Raw genomic sequence first — 14,096 nt, 5'->3', positions numbered from 1 at the left:
GAGTACATTATCTGTACATTTTTGTTCTGAAAGTGAACTACTCCTTTTAGCCTTTTCTATGAAACCAGGGGTTCAGCATTTATTTGTATTTACTGTCACGTTTGATCAATTTAATTAATTATTGCTATTTAAAAGTGGCAGTTTCTTGGCAAATTATCTATTATTACATACTAAATATTAAAATAGGCAAATATTTTGAAACATTAGGATACAATGGGCAATATTTATTTTATATTATATATAATGAAACATTTATTTAATCAATTAAAAAGCTTGGTGGATTATATTTACTGTATATAATAAATTGGTACCTCTGCGTATTTTGATGTACCTCAGCTCAGAAAAATGCAGACTAAGAGGTAAACATGTTTTGAATTATGGTATTAACTATAAATCCTAATAAATCCTTTTTAACGTGCTAAGGCAAGAATACGTAAACTAGCAAATGATTTTACTAGTTAAAAATGCGGGTGGGGAGTTGCTAGACCTAAAGCTCTACTGGGGCACAGGCCCCCATTTCTCGTTAATTCAGTTGTTAGTGTTACATGTAGTTTAATGTCTTTATTTTGGGATTATCAACGTAAATTATAACTCAAATTTGAGATTTACTGGGGCACAGCATATTTTTACTGGGGCACGTGCCCCAGTAAAAAGGGTCTAGCAACGCACCGTCGAACCCTGGTAAATCCTGAGATGAAAAAGGCCCATTCAGTCTGAATGCGATTTACATACTCTCGCGATGTATCCCGAGTTCAACCCGCACGAGATTTTCGGCGGATGTTGATGTTTTGATCCGGATTTCTGTACCGTCGTTTCACTTCTCGGCCGTGCGATCTGCGTTATTGCCTATATTTGCTTAACGTGAGCGAAGTACGGTCTTTCTCGGCGCTTCTTTCGGGAAGCATAGAGGCCGAGGCGGGGGGCGATGATGGAGGACTTTGATGAGATTTACGAGGAGGACGAAGAGGAAGAAGAGGACGAGGACAGGGCCGCGGAGGAGCAGCTGCTCAAATACGCTCCGGACCCGGTGGTAGTGCGCGGATCCGGACACGTCACTGTGTAAGACACCCGGCAGCTCTGGATCTATTCGCAGATAGATTATCAATCATTATTGATCCAACCAAAGCCGTTAGGAGCACAGTGCTAGTTTAGAGACACGTGAGACATGCTAAGGATCATTTCAACAGCTTGAGAAAATAGTGATTGGTCTCATAGACTAAGACTAGTCATAGCTTAAAAACCTAGAAAGTATTTTAAAGGTTCAGGTGCACATACAGTACTCCTAAATGCTGGCTAAAAAGCCACTCAGTCGGGTTTGACAGGGCAGCTCATATTATAATACATTTAAAGAGATAGTTCACCCAAAAATTAAAGTCTTGTGATTAATATCTCAGCCGCTTGTTGTTCCAAACCTGTGTGACTTACTTTCTGCTTTTCTTTTTGACAGCCTCAGTAAACATTTGCTTATTTCTGTTTCATAGAAGAAAGTATGTTTTATGGGTTTGGAATAACATAAGAGTGAGCAAATGAAACTTTAATTTCTGATGACTAAATGTGTCATCAAAATTAACAAATATACTTTACTGTATAGAGTAGTGAAGTAGATATACAGTGAATTTACTTATACCTTCATGAACATTTGAATGTTTGTGAAACCTCAAAACATTATTATTTTTTTCTTCCCTGCAGGTTTGGACTGAGCAATAAATTTGAGTCTGAATTTCCCTCAGCCCTTACAGGAAAGGTATGTGTAATCCTAGTGGCTTTTTTGTCTAACAGAAGAGTATTAAAGGCACAATATTTACTAATACCAATGACAAGGAGTGAAAATTGTTGTTACTGGCATTCAGAAACTAAAGGAAATGGCTTTTAGTTCATCCAAAATTGTAATTAATTACTCACCCTCATGTCGTTCCAAACCTGTAAGACCTTCATTCATCTTTAGAAGACAAATTAAAATATTTTTTATGAAATCCGAGTTTTCTGACCCTGAATAGATAGCAACACAACACATTCAAAGCCCAGAAATGAAGCAAGGACGTCGTTGGTTCAACCTTAATTTTGAAGTTAAGAAAATACTTTTGTTCACAAAAAAACTTATAATATTGAGCAATTTCTTCATGCATCTTGGACTCTTCAATGGAGGCTGATAAGGAAGAGAAGAAATTATGTTTCTTTGCGCACAAAAGGTACTCTCATAGCTTCAAGTGCCCCTATTATGCCATTTTAAAGGTAGTTAATATTGTTGTAATAGTCTCTTAAAACAGGTTTACATGTATGCAAGTTCAAAAAACACTTTAGTTTTCTCCAAAATTAGATTTATTTTTACCCCGTTTCTAAATGATTCGTAAACGACTCGTGTGAAGCAGTTCGAAGAATCAGTCTCTCTAAACCCCTCCTTTCCGTGAGCCCTCACTGCTGTGATTGGTCAGATGGTGCAGTCCTTTTGGATTGGTCTACCGCTACAGCGCAAAACGAAACGCCCATTGGCATAACTGAATGACAGCTGCGGAGACCTGTCAATGCATAGAAAAGATAGCCTCGATTTTACCCTATCAATTCGAGCCGGAGTCTGACGATGAAACGGTTGAAGTGTCACATCGACAAGAAACTGTTTTGCAAGCACGACTGGAGCAGGACGTTTCTCAGTGGGTGTCATATGTTAACTGTGGACAGTGTTTGCAATTTGCTTTTGTAAGCGAACCGGGCACACCTCTACGTTGTGAACTTCAACACTGTAACGTACAACCCATAACACTGCGTTAAGCCATCGTTTATCATTATCATTACTTAAACTAATAAGGCAGACAGACAGTCAAGCTGCATCAATCACAAGACTTTTTAGACTACATTGCACTCACAGCTGAACAACAGAACTACAGAAACGCAAGTTAGCCGGTTACCAAGACATGTGCGGGGTTGTTACACACCATAACGTACACAAAGACGTATTTTGAACGATCGCTAGAAAATACAATTATTAATCATACTTACAGGTAGAAGTTCAGAGGAGCAAGCCGGTCCAAATAAACTGGGCACTGATCCATTTTTTAAAACCAAGCGTTTGGTGAATCTCGCGTTGTAACGTTACTCCCCAAGATTAGAAAAGCAGTCATCAGTAAAATGACGCGAACACAACACAAGATTGGCATTGGACTGCTGAGGTGTTGAAAAAATTAATGTTAACCACTGATAGTTTCATCTTTCGGAAGGGCATGTAAAACAAATTCACTCTCACAGGCTGTCACAGCGCAGGGCGTCTTCTTGACATGATGTAATCCACGTGAAAATGGTAGGCCTGCTGTTTGTGGGCGGGCAAGTTGTTCGCGAAATTGAACGTGGGCGGACATTACGCAAATGTGTAGCTCGTGACGTGTGGCCGTTACAGAAAAAAGATTCGAATTGCTGACGACTCGTTTAGGCGAATGTGAGCCGACTCTTTTTTTTGATAGACAAAAACTTTATTTATAGTGCACTGTCGGCGTCACAACTTTGCAGATAGTTTATGTTCACATACAGCTACATGACACACTACATGAAATATCATATTTGAAAAGGCATAATAGGGGCACTTTCATAAAATGAATGTGTCAGTTGCATTGCTGTCTGTGCAGGATCTGAAAGCTCTCGGGTTTCATCAAATATATCTTAATTTGTGTTCTGAGGATAAACAAAGGTCTTATGGGTTTGGAACGACATGAGGGTTAGTAATTAATGACACAATTTTTATTTTTGGATGAACTATCCATTAAATGCTCTTATGTTGTATAATGCTTAAAGAAATTATCCACCACAGATTATTGTGGAATGCAAAATGAGATGTTTAGCAGAATGTTCAAGTTACTTTTTTTTTCCAAAGAGTGTGTATTACCCAATATGGCGAGTGCTTCATGTAATTTTGAGGTTAGACATTGGTTCTTAGAATACTGTTTCATTTGTTCATTTGCAGGTTGCACCGGAGGAGTTCAAAGCCAGCATAAACCGTGTGAACAGCTGTCTGAAGAAGGCTCTCCCAGTGAATGTGCGCTGGCTGCTGTGCGGCTGTCTGTGCTGTTGCTGTACTCTGGGCTTTAGTCTGTGGCCGGTTATCTGTCTGAGCAAGAGGGTGAGTTTGTTCAGAGTCACTTCAAGGAATGTTCCTCACTTAAATGGATGGTTCACCCAAAAACAACAATTCTGTCATTCATTACTCACCTTGTGTTCATTTTAGGAACACAAATTAAGATATTTTTAGATGAAATCCGAGAGCTTTGTACCTGCATAGTCAGCGACCGTGCTACCACATTCTAGGCCCAGAAAAGTAGTAAGGACACTGTTAAAATGTTCCATGTGACATCAGTGTTTCAACAAAAATAACGTCTTGATTCAATAATTTCTTCTCTTCCAAAGAAAATGTGAATAAAGTCATTATTTTTTTCTTTGCACACAAATAGTGTTCTCATAGCTTTATAATATTACGGTTAAAACACTGATGTCAAGTTTACTATTTCATCAATGTTCTTACTACCTTCCTGGGCATTGATTGTGTCAGTTGCATTGCTGTCTATGCAAGGTCAGAAAGCTCTTGAATTTCAACAAAAACATCTTAATTTGTTTTTCGAAGATGAACAAATGTCTTACGGGTTCGAAACGACATGAGGGTGAAAAATGAATGACAAAATTTTATTTTTTTGAGTGAACTATCCTTTTAGCTTTGTCAAAAGCATTTGTGGCATGTTGTCAGGGTTTGTAAAAATGCAAATGGTGCATGTTTAGACATGCATCTACAGTGGAAATTTGTGGGTTAGAGATGTTGCATTTAAAGTGATAGTTCACCTTAAAAAAACTAAATTCTGTTATTACTGACCCTCATGCCGTTCCAAACCACAAGACCGTCATTCATCTTCATAACACAAATTAAGATATATATGATGAAATCTGAGAGCTTTCTGACCCTGCATATACAGCAATGCAACTACCACATTCAAGGCCCAGAAAGGTAGTAAGGACATTGTTAAAATAAAATACTGGTTTAACCATAATGTTATCAAGCTACAAGAATACTTTTTTGTGCGCAAAGGAAAAAACAAACAAAAGCAATTTCTTCTCTTCCCTTTAATATTGACAGTTTTATATTGCATTTTTGAAGCCTAAATAAAGTTTTAATTCAAAAGAATTAATAAGCGCTTTCCATATAAATGCCTTCTTACTAGTATGCCTTACTTTTTAGTATTTTTGTTTTTATTGACAAGATAAGGGGAAAACATTTTCTGGCTTAATTGACAACAATAGACCTTTTTTAAGGAAGCTACTATTTATCCAACGTGACAGTAATTACTTGTTATTACAATGTTACAAAACTTCCATTTCAAATTCTTGCTGTTCTTTTGAAGTTTCGATTAAACAAAGAATCCTGAAAAATCGTGGCTTCCACAAAACATAAAGCAGAACAGTTGTTTTCAACTTTGATATTAATAATAAATCTTGAGCACCAAATCAGCATATTAGAATGATTTCTGAAGGATCAAACGACACAGAAACAGCTAAAAATTCAGTTTTGCCATCACAAGAATAAATTATATATAAATAAATAAATAAAACCACTATTTTAAAAAGTAACAATATTTCTCTTTTTTTACTGTATTCTTGATTAAATAAATGCAGCCTTGTTGAGCATATGAAATCTATAACTTTTTTCAAACCCCAAACACATTTTGAACAGTAATGTACATAAATAACAGGCTCCTTTCTCATAATTTTACAAATCATATGGACCACCACCACCACAAAAAAAAAAAGTAAATTTTTTGAAATTGAGATAATGAAAACCATCTTGAAATAAGCTTTTTTTTGGATAGGACAATATTTGTCTGGGATACAACTATTTGAATATCTGGAATCTAAGGGTGCAAAAAATCTAAATATTGAGAAAATCGCCTTTAAAGTTGTCCAAATGAAGTTCTTAGCAATGCATATTACTAATAAAAATACATTTACGGTAGGAAATTTACAAAATGTCTTCATGGAACATGATCTTTACTTAATATCCTAATGATTTTTGGCATATTGCTACAAATATACCCTACTTAAGACTGGTTTTGTGTTCAGGGTCACATATAATAAATAATGTCTTTTTCACCTATAGACGCGCAGATCCATTGAGAAGTTACTGGATTGGGAAAACAGCAGATTGTATCACAAGGTATGTGTAAGGTTGTTTGCTTGTTTGCAATTTGTATTTTCCTGTCAGGTACTAATTTGACTACACGCTCTCTGTTCATTTAGCTGTGTTTGCATTGGAGGCTCAGCAAAAGGAAGTGTGAAACCAACAACATGATGGAATACGTAAGCCTACTACAAACACTCCCGTTTAATCACACACAGTGACCGTTTCAAACATAATAAATAATGAAATGCATATCTTCACATTCATCATTTCTCTCTGTCTTATTTCTAGGTCATCCTAATAGAGTTTCTACCCAAGATTCCCATCTTCAGACCGGATTAGCAGTGGTGGGCCAGAGCTCATCCCTCCGGCGTGGTCTTCCTGAGGTGCCTTTCTCCGGTACTGTCATGGTTTTATCATGTGGCCTCGTCTTTTTTCCCTCCACACTCTGAGCAAGAGACTCACCTCACGTCCGAGCGCCACTCTCAGCACTCCTCACGAGAAAGCACTGTTTACAATCCACATACACATACGCACAGACCGAGGCAAACGTACGTGCCGTTCTGGTTTCGCAAGTGCATGAATATACACAAGAGGGACCTTTACTGTCACACGACTACACGGAGTCTGCAAGGAGGCCACGAGAAAGTTACTTCTGAAGCTTCAAACTGGAACGTTTTCTAAACGTTAATCAGATCACACAGTCTGCGCACTAGCTAAGTGGCTTCCTGTTGATAACAACAACAATCACTGTGGAACGGATCAGTGCAGAATGGCTCGAGGAAGTGACAGCTGTAGAATTAAACTCTTTTATTGTATTAATTAAAACAGATGGATTTTCAGTTAGCTGAGAGCCAAATGGACACGGTCAATGCACAATACATAGTTCCCCATCTTTCCTTCTCACAAATTATCATCTATATACAAAGACAATCAAACACTGACTGTGCCACGCACCATCTAGACTCTTGACGGGACTTTTGAGTCTAGTTCAAGTCACGGACCTGATACGGTCCAGGTGCACCTATCGGTAGTGATGCAGCACAGATTAGATTTGTTTTGCTGTTTTTTTTTTGTTTGTTTTTTTGTTTTTTTAATCCTTGTTTACTTGCTCAGTTTAAAAAGAAGAGCAGCAAATGTTTGTTTCTTGATTTGTGTGTGGGTGATATTTTTTTTTGTCTGTCCCTGAGATATTTTGTTTGTTGTTTGGTTCACAAGTGAGACAGATAAACATTTATAGGTTTGTTGGGTTAAAGTTAAATTGTTCATTTTAACAAATTATTGGGGGGCAAACAAAATAAAGTATTTCTGAGTTTGTTTAACATGAACTCAAACATTTTGGAGTTTCTCCAGGGCAGAAAGAATTTTTTATTTAATATTTTTTTCTTAATTTGTTTGTTTTTTTCATCTTTTCAGTTGTGGGTCAGGTGTCCTATGCAGGCATTTTCTCTTAGCGAACTATATTTGTGTAAATGTGTCCAATTGTAGGTTAATAAAACAGTTATGTCCCAGTACTCTAAAACAATTGGTCCTATTAGATCTCAAAACTTGAAATTTATGAAGTGTGTATGTGTGTGTGTGTGATTACTGATATTATTACTGAAATTACAATTCTCTATCTCTCATCTGATGTCATCCCAAATCCCAGGGACATCGTCTTTATTTTTCAAAAAATAATTTCAGTGTATTTATGTACAATGTGTGTACAGAAATAAAATATGCCCAACTTGATTTGTTTCTTTTTTTTCCATTCTGAATGTATGGCTATATTGTGATGTATGTTTAAAATCAAAGGGTTTGATATCAAATTAATTAACAAGAATTAATGTGGTTTAGACTGTCTTAGCAAAGCTGCATCTGCAAATAATTCTTTGAGACTTTTTAAGATCACAAAAAAAAATTAAATATATATATATAGCTGCAAGCAGCAATTATGGGGCCAAGCACTACAGAGACAAAATGAGGAGCTAAGGATGGCATGGATCATCAGAGTAATAAACATAATTTTAAAAATCACTCGTTATATGATTTATTGGCTTATCACTTTTGATCAATAGGTGGTGTTGTTACCAAACTGATGTGGTATGGTCAGTGTAAGGTGACAATGGCACATACAAAGTTTGGTGTCACTATGTCAAAGCGTTGCAGAGATGCAGCTTCAGACACAGTTTGGCGTCATTCCTGCAAATTCATTAAAGACTTAAACAATAACAATTTTGTATATCGACACAAAATCTATAACTTTTTGCCAGCATGGTCTGAAGATGATCCGAGTCAAATTTGGTGAAAATCGGACCACCAGCCTAGGAGGAGTTAAAAAAAATAAATCTTCCACATAAATTAAAATGGCAGATGGGAAGTTCGGCTGACTTTGGCAAAAATTGATATCTAGGTTCTCGACATGACCCAAATAATTTATTGAGACCAGTTTCATTACAATAGCCCAATTTTTTCATTTTTTTATAACCAATTTTTTTGGAGTACTGTTGGGGCATGGTGCTGAAGACACATACTGAGTTATGTAATGATACGCCAATACATTCGTGAAATATAGCACTTTATGACAAAATTCAAAATGGCTGACGGGAAAATTGGTTGTGGTTCGACTAAGCATGCGACAAAAACTGAAAAATGGTTCTATGGGCTGCCGTAGTCTCAAGAGTGGAAAAAGAACAATAATAATAGGAACGGCAATGGATACAATAGGTGCCATTGCATGTCCGGTGCTTGGCCCCTAATTAGAAACACACGTCATACCATATTGAACTGTAAAATTACTGTAAAAAGCATGTTTTACAGTTCAGATACAGAAACAAAAATGTTTATAAAATAAATTTCACATTTCAGGCTTTAAATGTATCAATTATAAAATGAATGTAAACACTTATCATCAAATTTTTAATTTTAATTAACATATAAATATATTTTACTGTAATAATTCTTAAAATATATATAATGCATTATCTTCTTTCACCAGTTTACATTTACATGTTTGCAGAGTAAAAAATATAGGTCGATGTTTGCTTTGGTCTAATTAAAAACAGCAGACAGGCTGATTTAAAATTGCTAATTCATTCTCTGCCAGCAGATGGCGCTTTTGGAATGGCAGAAATGTAGTGGTTTGTGAAATATGCGGTACACAAAGCAGCGCATTACCTGATTTCAAAACGTGCAGTGCACATACTTTTTTAATGAAATCACAGTTTTTTAAAGATTAACATTAGGCCACGCAATTCTTGTCTTTCCGTCCACAAATTTAAGAATGATTTTGAAATCATAATTAAGACTTTCTTGTACCATTTAAGACTTTTTATGACCTTAAATTTGATACAGCTTTTAAAGACGTTTTAAGGACCTGCGAAAACCTTGTCATTAAGGGGTTATGAATCTTAAGTATAAACAATGCTGTAGCTCATTCCTGAACCAAATGTTGCTGCTGACCTAAATGTTTCCTGCAGTTGTGATGATAAAATGAGTGGAAAAAAAGAGTCAACTCTCGTAGTAATCATTTTCATGGTTTGCTATAAACTCACAAAACACCATAACAACTGGTCCGCAATGAAAATGGAATGTTGGGACCAGTTGAAAAATTTTTTTTTCTGGAAATGTCAAACCTAAAAACAAAAATTGTCTTTACCTTAAATAGGTGGAAAGTCATTGACAGACATCTTTCAGACACATTTAGACATTTGTATTTTAAAAGACATCAGTTACAGACAGTGATTCTAGACAGGGAAACAGTGTTGAAGCAGCTCTCATTCCTCCCACGTGTCTCCATATTTATTCTTCTTCCCTGTTTACCAAAAAAGAAATACATACATATACATACATTATGGGGTATCAGAAGTCAAACATAGTAACTTGTACTGTCTTCATGTACATTCAAGGTTTTTAGTTCAGAGGACATAAAAAATGACTTGTCACATCACAAACAATTAGGATGTTGTTTAGTAGACTGTCAGGTCTCACCTCTCATGGCTGGGATGGTCTCGGCTGAAGGCTTCAACTGTGTCTCTGGTTTCTGAGTCGTCGTAACTTCATAGGTTTCCCTATTCTTACTCCGTAGCTCCTCATACAGAATGTGTTTTTTCTGCACATCCTCCTCCATGTAAGTTGGTTCCGCTGGATTAGAGGCATGTATTTAAAAACCAACTGATGTAAATGACATAATTTTCATTTCAGGGTGAACTAATCTTATTCTGAATATTCTGCAGCAAATATTAAGAGGGCTATAAGACCAACAGCAGTATTTATTTATCCTGATTTTTATTTTTGACATCTCCAATGTAATATTCTGCTCAAATTAAAGTTGAACAGCCAGTCTGTCTCTCTTAAGAAGTCACTTCTTGCTGCAACTATATCTGTAAGGAAACTTACTCTAAAAAATAAAGCCAAATAATTGTGATTTTCAGTTTAACCAGTATGGTGCAGTCCTGCTGTTTTTAAAGGGATAGTTCACCCAAAAATGAAAATTTGATGTTTATCTGCTTACCTCCATGGCATCCAAGATGTAGGTGACTTTGTTTCTTCAGTAGAACACAAACAAAGATTTTTTAACTCAAACCGTTGCAGTCTGTCAGTCATATAATTGCAGTCAATGGGCACCAATCCTTTGAAAGTAAAAAAAAAACATGCACAAATAAATCCAAATTAAACCCTGCGGCTCGTGACGATACATTGATGTTCAAAGACATGACACGATCGTTTTTTGTGAGAAACTGAACAGTATTTATATCATTTTTTACCTTTGATACACAGCAATGTCTAAGGGGCCGTTCACATGTCGCGCCTAAAAACGCGTGGAAAATGCTAGGCGCGCCGCTTTCTTCCTTATCAACAAAGCGCTCGGGCACTTGCGCTCCGGAAGCGTCTGCCGTTTCTAAGCAACCATCAGCTGCGCTCTAGCTCCAAGCCTATGCGTCTCCATGCATTGTTTCTTCTATTAGCGTCAAAATAATGGGGGCTTGACAAATCATAAAGTTCAAGAAATCCCTGGACCACAATGATGAGCTGCTCCTCCATGTTTCTGCTGAGGTTTCAATGTAACGGAAAAACGTGAGGAAGCTGATTGGTTAGTTCATGTCACATGACCTGCGGTGCGCTTGCGACATTCTGAAAAGTTGAGATGTTTTTAAATCGATGCGGCGCGGTCGCGCCGGGAAAAAACGAGTGCGTTGCACCGCGTGCGCGTCGCGACAGCGTCGCTTCCAATATGCGCGCGCAAGCCATGCGTCTCCATTTGAAATAACGAACTTGCGCGCGCAAAAGACGCTTCATGTGAACGGCCCCTAACAACTGTCCTGAGTGTGTGCTTAGCATCTGGCACGTTACATTCAAAATGGTAATTACTTGCACTTATATCCTGATTGTTCAAGCCGATTTAAAGCCAAAATATTATGTTTGCTTGCGTGAACTCATCCGGGACTGTTCATCAATTTCCCCTTCCTGCGTTTGTGTATACTACGCCAGAGCCCGTACACCGGTAACGCAGCGGATGCTGAGCGGACGCTCAGGACAGTTGGAGATTGCTGAGTATCAAAGGTAAAAAATTATATAAATACTGTTCAGTTTCTTGCAAAAAACGATCATTTCGTGTCTTAGGACATCAACGTATCATCACGAGCCGCAGGGCTTAATTTGGATTTGTCTGTGCATGTTTTTTTTACTTTCAAAGGTTTGGTGCCCATTGACTGCCATTATATGACTAACAGACTGCAACGGTTTGAGTTAAAAATCTTCGTTTGTGTTCTACTGAAGAAACAAAGTCACCTACATCTTGGATGCCCTGGGAGTAAGCAGATAAACATCAAATTTTCATTTTTGGGTGAACTATCCCTTTAATGCAAAAAGTTGAAGGCTTTAACATACCTGTAATTTGGGTGTCATAGTGAGTTGCTGAGGACATGGGGTCAGTGTTAGTGAAATCACTAGAATAGGAGAATGACTGACTCCTCTGATCATCAAGTTGAAAGGCTGGCTCAAAATCAGCTTTGTTTGGATCACTCATTTCTGGGTGCTTACTGGTAAACCTGAAATATGTTTTAAAAAAAGACAACACATGCAATGTTAATTTTGACCACTATTTAAAAAGGAAAAAAAATAAAAACATTAAGACATTTCACTTCAAATGATCTTTTTTCATTTTCCATAGAAAAAAGAAAAATCGAGGGAAGAAGTTGCAGTAGGAGTGTATAGGAATCATTTGAGAATTTGTTGGCTAGTGGCACAGAAATTACACAATTATTTTAAACATTGGTTGTGCATGTTTGTATCTGTGTGTATTGTGCTCACACTGGTGGTTGTTGGCGCTGTCTCTGTCTCAGTGCCTCCCCCAGTGGCGAATTCTCCAAGCTCTTAAATTTCTCCTGGCATGTCTTCATGTATGATAACTTCCCTCCGACGTAGCCAAAAAACCCAGCAACTAACACATATTTAACACATAGATACATAATTTTAATATTCAGTCTATAGATTATTAATCTCAGTAACAGTAAATTGTACTCACAAGCTACTTTGGGCAAAGATCCAAATCTACCGGAGGCTGTTAGAGCACCTGAAACAAATAGATTTTTGACTAGCCTTTGTTTAAAAGTTTTGAGTCTGTAAGATTTTTTAAATGTTTTCGAAAGAATGTTTTCTAATAGCACACGTACATCTCAGAGACTATTTGACATCTGCATTTACATCTGAAAGACGTAGTTTGCTCATCTGCAATATGTCTATTGGACGTTTCCTATCAGATGTCTTTAAGATGTTTATGAATTAGAATGTATGCAAAACTGACATCTTACAGACTTCTGCCAGACGTTTGTACACAGCAGATGCTTTCCAGATTAAGAGATCTTTACCAGACATACGTGTGCTATCTGGGTTTATGTTCACCAAAGCTGCATTTATTTGCTCAAATATACAGTAAAACAGTAATGTTGTGAAATAGTATTACAATTTAAAATATTACACTGTTTTGTATTTTCATTTCCATTACTTGTCTTCAGTGTCACATAATCCTTCAGAAATAATCCTAATATGCTGATTTACTGCTCAAGAAATATTTCATATTATTATTAATGTTGAAAGGCATTTTTTTCAGGATTATTTGATAAATAGACTTTTTATTTCTTTGATCAATTTAATGCATTAAAGTATTAATTGCAACTAATTGCAACATTAAAATGGTACTATGTAATAAAATATTAGCTAGACTACATAACTAATAGAACACCACTGACATTAGTGTATAACAACCCAACATCACATCTTATGCATAAAGTATAAACCCACCTCTAGAGATAAGGAACTGAGTGAAGGCCATGCTGATGGCAGATATAGGGAGAGCTGTATGAACGTAAATACAGAAAGATAATTCACTTACGATGTCAATAAAACCACAAGCATAATAATGAAAAGAAACACTGGGCATCCACTCACATCTGTACAAGAAGCTTTCCTGATTACACTCCCTGAACACTCTTCTCTCCTCTTCTGTGGGGATGTAATCAGTTCCTACGGGACTCTATATACACATATAAATATTAGAAATATTAAACACCAAATCTTTTATTTATTTATTTTAATTTTAAAAAATGAAAAATATCACAACGATAAATGTCTAAAAACCTGGTATTACAGTGGTAAGGCAGTTATGTAGCATGCATTCATGCAATGCAGGTCTACTGTATATGTATTCAGCATTACACTGCATAACCTGGCAACATCACTCTATCATTTTCTGCTTTTTTAGGTGATGTTTGTTACACACCACGACATTTCCTGGCCGTTCAGGGTCCGCTGGAGACTGCTGGGACATTGTTCATCCGACGTCTTTGGCTACAGTACTACAGACTACAGTTCGTCTTCAGTCACACTTACAAATGTCAAATTCACTGGAACGTTCTTCCTCGACTGTGCTGTAGTAGGAGTTTACAAGTGACCAGCTGTCAGTGCCATCATG

At 36.8% G+C, this 14,096-nt stretch overlaps 2 protein-coding genes across 2 annotated transcripts; one reads left to right on the top strand and one right to left on the bottom strand.

Annotated features, from left to right (window-relative positions):
- The first annotated feature begins 813 nt into the window (after positions 1–813).
- chic2 (cysteine-rich hydrophobic domain 2) lies at positions 814–7,876 on the top strand. The gene is made up of 6 exons (XM_073842872.1): positions 814–1,059; positions 1,690–1,744; positions 3,950–4,105; positions 6,125–6,181; positions 6,265–6,324; positions 6,437–7,876. Exons 1-6 carry the CDS (start codon positions 926–928, stop codon positions 6,485–6,487), a joined length of 513 nt encoding a protein of 170 aa, XP_073698973.1. The 5' UTR covers positions 814–925; the 3' UTR covers positions 6,488–7,876.
- On the bottom strand, positions 6,941–14,096 carry LOC141337112 (OCIA domain-containing protein 1). The gene is made up of 8 exons (XM_073842871.1): positions 13,905–14,096; positions 13,574–13,658; positions 13,427–13,480; positions 12,651–12,698; positions 12,437–12,566; positions 12,014–12,174; positions 10,115–10,267; positions 6,941–9,938 (listed from the first exon to the last, which is right to left on the bottom strand). The coding sequence occupies exons 1-8, from the start codon at positions 13,950–13,952 to the stop codon at positions 9,901–9,903; spliced, it is 717 nt and encodes a 238-aa protein (XP_073698972.1). The 5' UTR covers positions 13,953–14,096; the 3' UTR covers positions 6,941–9,900.

The sequence above is a fragment of the Garra rufa genome, chromosome 6 (assembly GCF_049309525.1).
Source record: "Garra rufa chromosome 6, GarRuf1.0, whole genome shotgun sequence".
Lineage (NCBI taxonomy): Eukaryota > Metazoa > Chordata > Actinopteri > Cypriniformes > Cyprinidae > Garra > Garra rufa.
This window is presented reverse-complemented; position numbering and strand designations above follow the sequence as displayed.

Bases quoted from the DNA above. Each gene is read 5' to 3' on its own strand.
- chic2 (XM_073842872.1), top strand. From the start codon at position 926: ATGATGGAGGACTTTGATGAGATTTACGAGGAGGACGAAGAGGAAGAA. The intron at 1,745-3,949 runs GTATGTGTAATC...GTTCATTTGCAG, and splicing joins CCTCAGCCCTTACAGGAAAG to GTTGCACCGGAGGAGTTCAA. The intron at 6,182-6,264 runs GTATGTGTAAGG...CTGTTCATTTAG, and splicing joins ACAGCAGATTGTATCACAAG to CTGTGTTTGCATTGGAGGCT.
- LOC141337112 (XM_073842871.1), bottom strand. From the start codon at position 13,952: ATGTCCCAGCAGTCTCCAGCGGACCCTGAACGGCCAGGAAATGTCGTG. The intron at 12,175-12,436 runs GTGAGCACAATA...AACATATTTCAG, and splicing joins CAGCGCCAACAACCACCAGT to GTTTACCAGTAAGCACCCAG. The intron at 10,268-12,013 runs GTATGTTAAAGC...CCTCTAATCCAG, and splicing joins CTATGACACCCAAATTACAG to CGGAACCAACTTACATGGAG.